At 32.7% G+C, this 10,933-nt stretch overlaps 1 protein-coding gene across 3 annotated transcripts; it reads left to right on the top strand.

Annotated features, from left to right (window-relative positions):
* Positions 1-2,346: 2,346 nt before the first annotated feature.
* Positions 2,347-10,086, top strand: LOC149485323 (uncharacterized). 3 transcript variants are annotated; one of them, XM_089700090.1, is made up of 8 exons: positions 2,347-2,591; positions 6,876-7,072; positions 7,364-7,518; positions 7,900-7,985; positions 8,061-8,159; positions 8,248-8,373; positions 8,559-9,653; positions 9,865-10,086. In XM_089700090.1, the coding sequence occupies exons 1-8, from the start codon at positions 2,583-2,585 to the stop codon at positions 10,051-10,053; spliced, it is 1,956 nt and encodes a 651-aa protein (XP_089556216.1). In that variant the 5' UTR covers positions 2,347-2,582; the 3' UTR covers positions 10,054-10,086. The 3 variants fall into 3 exon arrangements, with proteins under 3 accessions (XP_089556216.1, XP_089556214.1, XP_089556215.1); XM_089700088.1 differs by having other exon boundaries at positions 2,348-2,591; positions 7,879-7,985; XM_089700089.1 differs by lacking the exon at positions 2,347-2,591 and having other exon boundaries at positions 6,867-7,072; positions 7,879-7,985.
* The last annotated feature ends 847 nt before the right edge of the window (positions 10,087-10,933 follow it).

Here is a 10,933-nt window from a genome sequence, read left to right as displayed (position 1 = left end):
TATATTTTTGAAGTGAAACTTCTTTAGGCGTGTTGAGAGTAAAATTTGAAGGAGCTTGGCCCTTGCCAATGAAGTTTCAGTGTTTTTGACAAGTGTACTCGGCACACACGATTTTTTGCAGATATAAAAATAGAAATGCTAAAACTTAAGCCCTTAATGTTTTTTTTTAATTCAGTGAAATATAAATAGAGCCATCTATCACCCGTGGTTCAAATTTCCATAATATGAGCGAAAATAGAAAGTAAGTGCACGCTACAACTCATGTTTAATATGCATCATTCACTAGACTAACACCAGAGGTCGCTTCTAAGTTTCATGACGTTACGTTATATACACTTGTTATATTTTTTTCCAAAACTTACAAAACCTTAAATTATTGCTTAATCTGAAAACAAGTAAAAACTAGTTTTCGCCGTACCTACATAAAATAAAATAAAGTTCATTATAAGTAGGTAATCATAAAAATAAGTTTTGAAAAGAACAAAAACGTTGTAAAATGTATTCTATAAGGTGTACAATAAAGTATTTTTCATTCATTTTTTTTCATTCATTCAAAACGTTAGTAGATACTGAGGCAAATGATATCGAGCCAGCCATCAATCATCATGCAATTTGCGTATGCTTTTTTCTTATATCAAATACGCACGTTTCTATACAACAATTTTCCATGTGACACTGTGTATATTATTATAGAATACTAGCGGTCCGCCCCGGCTTCGCCCGTGGTACATATTTACGTTTTCTCTACATAAGAACCATCCTCGTACTTCAAGGAATATAATAAAAAAAGAATTATCGAAATCGGTTCAGCCGTTCTCGAGTTATGCGCTTACCAACACATTTTGCGATTCATTTTTATATATAAGATAATATAAAGATTCCACGCAGGTTACTATAGGGCACATAACGCTACTATGAAGGTCTTGTTTAATCTGAATCTGATATGAATTTGATTGATGATGATTGATATGAATTTGATGATCTTTTGATTTTTTATTAACCAATGGGTCTGAAATAAAGCTGTTAAACGCTTATCCTCATCTCAAACTTACAACGGAAGTTATATCAAAATTGAAGCTTTAAAATATTACAAATAAACTCTACCTTCACCATTGAAAACGGAAGGCAATCAAAATCACTGATATTTATGTGAGTTGATTGATCTGGAGATTATTGCAGTAGTTCCTGTATGTTGGGCGTCATTGCGTTCGCTTTCCATACTGGAGCTATAATCATAACTAAACAAGTGACATTTCAATATAATGCATGTGTTTATGACGTGCATATGGTAGTTTCCTGTAGGAGAGTGTTTTGGTTTTATTCAATACTAGCTTACCGCCCGCGGCTTCGCCCGCTTTGTCTAAAACCTAATAAATTATATACTAAAACCTTCCTCTTGAATCACTCTTTCTATTAAAAAAAACCGCATCAAAATCCGTTGCGTAGTTTTAAAGATTTAAGCATACAAAGGGACATAGGGACAGAGAAAGCGACTTTGTTTTATACTATGTAGTGAGTAGTGATGATTATAAGCAAACAGGTATAGTTATGTTAAAAGGGCTCCGGGAGCGGTGTCTTAATGTGTGGCTAATTAGCCAGAATTTATTTCAGTCTCTTTTTCGCTCATGATAACTGAATCATGCTATCTTACTTTGATGTCTAATCGTAATATTATGTGACAGATAAGTCAGATAAAAACTAGTAAAACACATTGTGCACTGTATCAATATGAAAGTTAAAGCGGATGTTCATTAGGTATGTTAACGGATGAGATTTTTATATAAGATAGCTCACATTCATGATTGGGACAATGTTTATTCTTATCATCATAATGATCGAGTGAGGGAATTTCCTCGGAAAAGTTTATAATTAGAAGTTTACTTCCGAATTTAATATTATTACAAAAAAAAAACAACGTATAGACAAGTTTGGTTATTCATTGGGCATATTACGACCATATATTTTCTTTTTCTCTATAATTTTTAGACACAGCATCTAATTTACGATGTTATTTTATTATAAGTGAAACATAAAAAAGTATAATAGATATTTCCCTTGCATTCTATTTTAGAGATATAGATCACAGATATTTTAATTTATTGATAAGCCTTTTTTTATAATACAATTACCTATAAGTTTCTAGTAACAAAGATATATACGTTTCAATATCCATTAAATATACGTTTATCATCGTATCCATTAACTTCAGCAAACATCTACGAAAGACATTCTATAAGATATTATAAAGATGCGTTTAACCCAAGCTCGTCACATTACATGTAATAGAAAACTGCAAGAAGCTAAGTGTGATATTAATTCTCTCCTGTCCATTCTCTGACCATAATGTGCGCGAGCGCAGTGGGGCTCATATAAAATCTAACACTGACCTATTTCATTTTTCATACCGCCGTCGTGTTTGATATGGTCACTAAACTTTAAGAATTATATAAGAAAAATAATAAATAATCGCGTGTGCAGTGAATTAGTGAAAACAATATTGTTTTTTCAATATATTTGTACAGTTGTCGAAATGACTTTTTGTTAAACTATAGTGGTTTGTGTTATATTATTAATCCCAGAAGATGGATAAGGTAAATTAATTTTCAGATATATTTTTTGCCTAGTTATCCTACCCATATCAAAATAAAAAACAACAATACGAACACATCAAATGATTGATGACGTGACTATGATTGTGTAGGTATTGTTTATTTTTACTACACAGTAATATAAATATGTATGTACCATAAATTTAAATAGTTTAGTAGTATTAAGTAATAGATATACATTTAAATAATACGTGGACGTACACGGTATCAGCAAATTATTGTTTCATCTTTTATATATGTAGTTACTTAAGTATATAAGTACAGCAACATTTTTTTACCGAAAAGAAGGTACCTGTGATTCTCATTTGATTCGCTCTATTAGTCATTACTTACCTTAGATAATATGAGTTATAATTTTAAATTAAAAATATTCTGGTACCTATATTGAACTGTCGTAGCTGGTCGTGATTAGGACTTTTTTATGCATTTACCAAATAAAGTGAAATACTTACCAAGGCCTAAATAAACGTCGTTACGTTTAAAATTTTGCTTTAGTATTATCTAATTTAATAAAAAAATACATATTTTCGTAAAGAAAATTCTAATCTTATTGTGACAGCGTTTTTACAGTGTGACTGTACAAAAAATTAAATGTAGAGAGTTTTAAAATCTACATCATAATGAGAAATGTACGAGATAGCAGAACAACTCTCTTAAAAACTGGTTTATCTAGATTTCACACTACATCTATACCCTATAGGTATTGAGAAAATGAGTCATTTTAATTGATTTCATTAATATTTAGATAAATTATTCATTTAATTTATTAGTTTTATAAACAGAGAAGCCAATATTTTGATACCTATGTTTTTTTTTGTAGAAACATTTACTTAACATACTTTAGTATGCATTATCTCTTTTGCATATTACCATACTTACGAGGAGATATTATCATACGTAGTTATGTAACGTAACAAAGAACGTAAAAATATTCAACGGTCTCAGGAAACTTTCATTGAAATTTCTTTCCCAAAACATTGTAACTTTACCAATAAGCAATTGAGTACGTGACTAGTTTCATTTAAAATTATATATAATTTGAAGTAGAGCACATTTAGTAATTTCTCTAGCGGTCTAAACAATTAGACTGAAGAGAACAGTTAACGTTCTGCTTTATTTGTTGCACGTAACGTTACAAAGAATTATGGGTTTAACGGATGTTTATATTAAATCTATCAATATTTAAATTTATATTGTAAGGTTTTTCTTTAACTTTATATATTTATTAGAATCTAGCGTCGAAACAGCCGCATCTTGGATTATAGTCCGTAACCTTTTAACCTAATCACGGCGTTTACTAGTTAACTTATAGGTTTTTAAGTTAGTACCTAGTTACCTAACTACCTTAACGTTTTCAAAGAGTTTGGATTATGTAGTTTATGTGTGCCTTCTCTTATTTCCTTCTATTTAATAATTAAAAGATAGTAACAATTATCCCTATATAATTAGAAATGGCAATGAACATGATCCAAAAACTAAGAAAACACCATTACAATAACGACTGCCTCTGATATATTCTAATCTTACCAAGCTTACCAAGAGAAGTTGTTGAGTTGTTTTTCGAAACACTTTTCAGCTGTCAATTTCAAGGAGGTAAGTAGTTATTGTAATCGATATTATGTCTACCCAAATACAGAAGCTAAATTTAATATTACAATACTGTTTCTAATGCGCACGCGACGCGATCGTTGACACTGCAAACGCTTCAGTGAAATAGAAAAGGAACATTATTTTAATTAATTCGCTTTTTCTTAGATTAATGAAAAGCGAAAACTATTTCATTAATACATTTTATGTATTTGTTGTTACATAAATATGTTAAGTTATTAAAAGTAGTACTTAGTCTATGAACGGAAACCTGGGAAGACAGAGTTCCGACTCTGCCCCCGTTAGATAACTAGATAGTTAGTTACCTGAAAATTTTTAAATTCGGCTGAATTAAAAATTAGTTAGTACTTAATTAAATTATTTATATTAAAACTTAAAAGTAACGCAGCAATATACCAATCATAAACAAAAGGATTTATCATAAAATAAAGGATAGGTAAACTCATTTCTCCGCTTGCTATGATGACAAAATATTATCTAATAAAGTAGTTAACTCTACTTATTTCATAGAGGTACTTAAATTATAATAGCAAACTAGAATCGTATAATTTTTACATACTATTCCTCTTATAAGATACCAGAGAGATAAACCACAATTAAAATTCAACGGCCAAAATAAATGGCGCTCTTATACTCAAGTCTATAATCAGCCATACCACGCCATACTTTCCATCTTCTAATAGCAACCGCTACATCGCTCTTAGTAAGAACAACTGAATAATTGACAAAACTAGCATTAATTATGTAATCGTAAGGCGTTACAAATGAGTTTGAATCAGACGATTTCGCAACCAGCCGCCCGTGACGCGTTGCAGGACATTCACATGAAAACGTCTTGCATGATCACGACAATTAAACACAATGATGTATTGCGTAGAAAAAGGTAATTACAGATGCAATGCTAATCTTAGAACTAGGGCATGCACCCGGGTTTACCCGGTTCCGAAAAACCCGGGTAAACCCGGGTTTTTTGATGATCTTGAGAACCGGGTCTGAATAGATTGAAACCCGGTTCTCCCGGTTCCAACCAAAATATTAAAATATAAAGAATTATTTATATTTTGCTACATTATTTTAACAAATTTATTGTATCTGGCAACGTCAGACTCACGTGCATCGCGAATTTTCGTGCCACACCTCAAGCGTGGCTCTGATTGGTTGTCTAACCTTAAATGCTATAAGTTTCCTACGGTTGTATTACCAAAAAAAAAATTAGTCTTCGAAACTGACAAAAATTAGGCTACAGAAATATTTTTATTAGATTTGTCGTGAATTTGAAAAGCTGTTGATTTTACTGTTTCATATTATAATGATCCAGTCATGTTTTTGTTTTTGGTATCAAGCTGAAATTTATATCGAATACTCAAGTCTTCGGTCCCTTTTATGTGAAAAAGTCAAACTCACAAGCCAACGCATCAAAAGATACAGCCGTAAATCCTGAAAATTTTCGCAAATTTCGACATTCGCATGGGACTCAAAACCTACAGCTGGGTACTTTTCATGAACACAGAGCCTTTAAATTTGGTAAAAGTAACGTCTTATAACACAGATAAAGGAAAAATTGCTAGAAACAAATTTTAAAGTTACAACATTATAAAAAATAGGTTTGTTCGGAGCCCTCGGAGCGCGAGTCCGACCTAACAGCCGGTTTTTTGCTTTACAGTTTGCAGTTAATGAATAAGGTTTAAGTTTATATGTTATATTATGAATATGATAACAAGGTACTTTTATAAGATTGATATAAAGAGAAGTATTGAACACACACACACAAGCCGCGTAAAATAAAAGGCCCATCAGGTACTTTTACAGTTACTTTTGTTTAATTTCGTATTTTTTCCGAAGTATTATAAAAGAACCGGGTACCCGGTTCTACCCGGTTCTGAGCTCGATTTGGAACCGGGTTTCAGAAACTTGGAACCGGACTCGGTTCTGCATGCCCTACTTAGAACGTCGACAAATTATCCGTTTTGAGATTAGAACTTAGAGGGACAAAAATGGAGTAGGGAGATATAGAAAACAGTATTTACGGTCTAGTGTATGTAAATTACCTAGGTACCCTGTTTAAAATGTTTTCATGTTTTTTTACGAAAAATATTAAGCTTTGGTACTTACTATGTAACTTGTTTTAAATAGATACCTAAGTATTTGTTTATTTTCTCGTCTCGAATAAATTCTAGATTGAAATTTATGCAAATGCAAGCAGTGCTGAAACTTGACCAGGTTAATAAGGTAAGGTTAGGTAGGCGGCGTTTAGTTTAGTCTAAGACTAAAATTATTATGTTCATAATTTTTAAAAGTTACTAAACCCAAACATTAGGTAGTCATACATTTTAAAGGAAAAACTACTTCCCGTCTCGTATCTCGATCGGAATTCCTTTCCTTGAAAGCCAATAATGGCAAATGTCTCTCAACTCTCTTCAAGTAGAAATAGATGAACCGGTTGCGTTTCGCACAGCAGCAAGTCTTTCCCGAGTAACTTACATTAATTATAAGTTTCCTGTATGTGTTGATAAAAGGCAGCAGAACCCGTTTCATTTGATCGTTACAATTCAAATCTGGTTTTAATTTCATATTATATAGCGCCTAACTTTAAGAGTCTTGAGAAAGTAACCAAATATTTTCTACGCATTTCCTATAATTTTAATACCTATGTTTCAGCTACTAATATTCTGTGCATTGTGTTCAATAAGCCATGGAGCTTATATGAGTAGAATGTCATCTATAAGCCGGTTTCGAGGGCCCACAGCGTTTCGGCCGGGAGTCATCCTGCAGAGGCCGAATATGTTCCCCCCAAGGATGATGCCAGCAGCGTCACATCGAACACATTTTGTTGTTTATAGGAATCTTCCACACAGGTTAGTTTCCCAAAATAAGTTATTGAAATAAAAACAAAACATAACGTCGCACAATGTTTGCGAGAGCCTATCCTAACTTTAAATACTTACTATAGGTAAGTACTATATTTTAAAGAGATAATTATTTTTACACTTTTTTCCTTTATACGTCTTGAGATCATATTATTAAGGAGAAAGATGTAATTTGTCGTTTGTTACCATAGTAGTTACTAGTTTGTAACGTAGACTAAATCCTATTTTTATCTACCCGGATCATCCCAAGCGAAAGCAAACTATACATTTATTGCACAGATACGCAATGAAGCCAATGCCGCCCGTAACAACCCGAAATGTGTTTGGCATACCATGGAAAACCACAGCCCGTCTGCCCGTACCAGTTCCCGTAACTCCAGATTATGATTACGCTAGAACTGCTGCGTCTGCGCAACCGGTGATACGGAATGACGGTAGTATTCCACCAATCACCATGCACAATACTTTTAAACTATTTCTGTTATTTCAATACATATTGCAAAATTAGGTAATTTTCTATTATGTGTTCCTGTTTTAATGTACTTAGATTTCCAGAGGTGAGAGAGACTGAAAAAAAATTACTAATTGTATTTAACAAAAATTTATCCAATCTTGGATAGGTACTACAAATTACAATCCACATTTTTTATGAACTTAATCTGTATTTCATTTTCCTTTGCACGTGTTATAACTACCTTCGTCCACGGCAAGAGGATGTGAATTGCATTAATTTGCTCATAAACATCCTCATTGCTGTGGACGGACACTCTGGGTAAAAGTCCTTATGCTAACAGGTGCGATCCATACTATACCAGCGCCGAATCTGAGCTTGTCAGAGAAACCCATTGTAGTAGCTGAAGTATTGACATCTGAAAACAGAGAAGCTAACACTGCTGAAGGGGTAAGACAGTTTTTATTTCCTATAATTTAGTATGTTTTAAATTGTTAACATACCGATGACTATATCCTTTAACAGGGGAAACCTACCTATGAGGTTACAGAAAAGGTCACAGAGAATCATACATATGACGTACAGGCAAAAATAGAGGCACCTACGGGATTTTATAAGCCAAATGTAAGTGATATTCTTTAAGAAGTAGTGACAATGTATTTAAATTTATTTAATTCTTAATGTATTTTAATTATACATTTTACACGTTTAGTCTGGGGTCAATTACGAGTTCAAAAATGTGAACAACGAAGCACCACAACAATATAATCAGGAATATGGACTTATACAAGTACAACAACAAATGTCATCTATTATACCCCAAGAGTTTACAGTGCAGGTACATAAAAAAATCACATCATTATGAATTATTACGTTTACATTTTGAGCAACCCTTTCATGTAATTGATCATATCTCTGAATCTATTATCTCATCTTTTCTATTTGAAGCATTCCACTAGACTTGTTAATGTCATTTTCGTCTATGTCTTCAATCTTCGTATTTTAATAAAAATATAATTTCAGAGATATAACGGTTTGCCGTCTCATCAGGACTTAATACATTCTGGTGCAGAAGGAATAATCATACCCCCAACCGCGTTATTACAATCAGATCCACTGTTTTTACAAAAATTACAAACCCAACTATTGCAAAGATATCCCGCAGTTGAATTTATACCATATAATCCAGAAATACAGTCCCAAATCCCTTCGCATAATCAAGAACCACAAGCATCATCATACTACTCGCAGAATGAGCACTTTATTAAACAAGCTCCTATGGCTTTTGTGCCTAGTGATGGGAACAGAAACATAGTGCAGAGAGAAACACAAGAAGGAACTGTTCAATCTCTATCCCCAGAATCGTTTATACCAAGCAATATCACTGAAACTCCAACAGTAGTGACGACTACAAATCCCCCTGAAACTACTATTTCAAATGTAGTAACTGAACCTCAAACTACTACAACAACTACTGAAAGGATTGAAGTTAAATCAGAAAACGATAGAACAAATTCTGCAATTTATTACTCACAGATGGAACAAACAGTAAACAGTGCTAAAGCAAACAGTTATTATTCAGCAATCAATGATATAAAAGAAATATCGCCGAAGGAAGAAATAATTAATAAAAATTTTGATAAAGGCATTGTAAAGTCAGAAAGCACAACTATACTAGCAACTACACAGGAACCCGATACGACGCATTATTTGGACAATAAAGATAAACCGGAAGCTAATGAAATAGTACATGTTTATAAAAATTTCATAGTATCACCCTTTGAAAAGCCAGCAGAGTCTGTGAATATAGTTTATTCTTTGCTAAGAAGAACTACAACAGCACCAACAGTAGATCAAAATGTGACAATAACAACCACTACAACAACAGAAAAACCGGTAGAAACAATTGCAAATGTGACTAAAGATAATCAAAGAGAAAGATCATTTTTGAACAGACAACCCATAAGGTTTACACTAACGGAGAAAAGGTCAGCTGATGGCAATCCACAACAGGTGGTCAAAGCGAAAATACCGCCAAAAAGCAAACTTATATTCGACGATAAGACCGGAGAACCCATTTTGAGGGTTTACGCAAGTTACGTTGATAATCCAGCAAGGGTGAGTATATTATTTAAATACATAATAACTTGAAAATCTCATATAATATAACGGTCACTATGTAGTGAAAATTTGAAAATAGTCATCTAATTTAGACTAAAACACGCAATAATCATCACGTTTTGATTATATTAGCCAGCTGTGATTTCAGATGTTAATTTAAATGAAAGAGGCAAATCCCAATTTAACTACAAGTTACCGTTTCTTCCAGAAAGAAGCAATTACTCAAAAACTGACCAACATGAGGCATCTAAGAGAGGTACCAAAGAAGCCAGAAAGCCCAGAACGCTTCGACGCCGCCACGGTAAATGCCTTAGCATCGGACGTCAATAATTTTGGCCAGAAGATAAAATCAAGAAATGATGCCGCCAGACAAATATTATTAGACGAATATAATTAATACATACACTATTTAATTTAATTAAACTATTCTCTTAGTATTGGTTAATTTAAATTACTTATGAAATAATAAAAGGAAAATTACTAACCTTCGACTTAAAAATAACAAATTGCTCATAAATAGATATAAATTAGTTTTAAGATGTAAATATTTAACTTTAATAAATAATAAATATTCCAAAGACTTGACTTACAGAAAAATTCTTTTAGTAAAAGCAAGACTAATAATTATTATGACTGTATTAAAAATTCCTATTGCTATAAAGTAATGTTTAATTAAACTGATTTCAGATTACACATTTATATTACATGTAGTATATTTGATATTACGGTGCATTTACCTACATCAAACGAACATAGAGCTACAGCTAGAGCAGGAGCATTATTTCGTGATATTTTAGTGTAAGAGCCAGCGCGCACGAGCAACTTTGTCTCCGCAACTATTTTGTCTCTCCCATCAATTTGTATGGCGAGTTGCGTCGCTACGTGCGCGCACTTTCATACTAGCCCATGGGTGGGAGAGACAAAATAGTTGCGGAGACAAAAAAGTTGCGGAGACAAAGTTGCTCGTGCGCGCACTGTCTAAAACTTGTATTCAGTGTTGTTCAGTATTAGAACATTCCATAGAATCTTTTCGAACGCACTAAGTACATCGAAAGAATGCTTTACGCCTGTTTACACTAAAAGAATATGACATAGTAGAGTTAGAATCAAGAATGAGCATTCGCTAGTTTGATATAAATACACCGTTACTAAATTTTTAAACAAGATTACGGATAAACATAGTTAAATTTATGTTATATAAATTATTCCTACTAACAGATATAAGAGAAAATAAGGTATTAAATTGTCAATTTTCAATTCTATACATTGACTAATAA

Source organism: Colias philodice, chromosome 10 (genome assembly GCF_061535455.1).
Source record: "Colias philodice isolate Cphi_HAF_F1 chromosome 10, ilColPhil1 Martin Lab GWU primary, whole genome shotgun sequence".
Classification (NCBI taxonomy): Eukaryota; Metazoa; Arthropoda; class Insecta; order Lepidoptera; family Pieridae; genus Colias; species Colias philodice.
The sequence above is the reverse complement of the archived record's forward strand: the minus strand, read 5'-3'. Positions and strand labels throughout refer to the sequence as shown.

Bases quoted from the DNA above. Each gene is read 5' to 3' on its own strand.
- LOC149485323 (XM_089700088.1), top strand. The intron at 8,374-8,558 runs GTACATAAAAAA...ATATAATTTCAG, and splicing joins CCCAAGAGTTTACAGTGCAG to AGATATAACGGTTTGCCGTC. The intron at 9,654-9,864 runs GTGAGTATATTA...CGTTTCTTCCAG, and splicing joins ACGTTGATAATCCAGCAAGG to AAAGAAGCAATTACTCAAAA.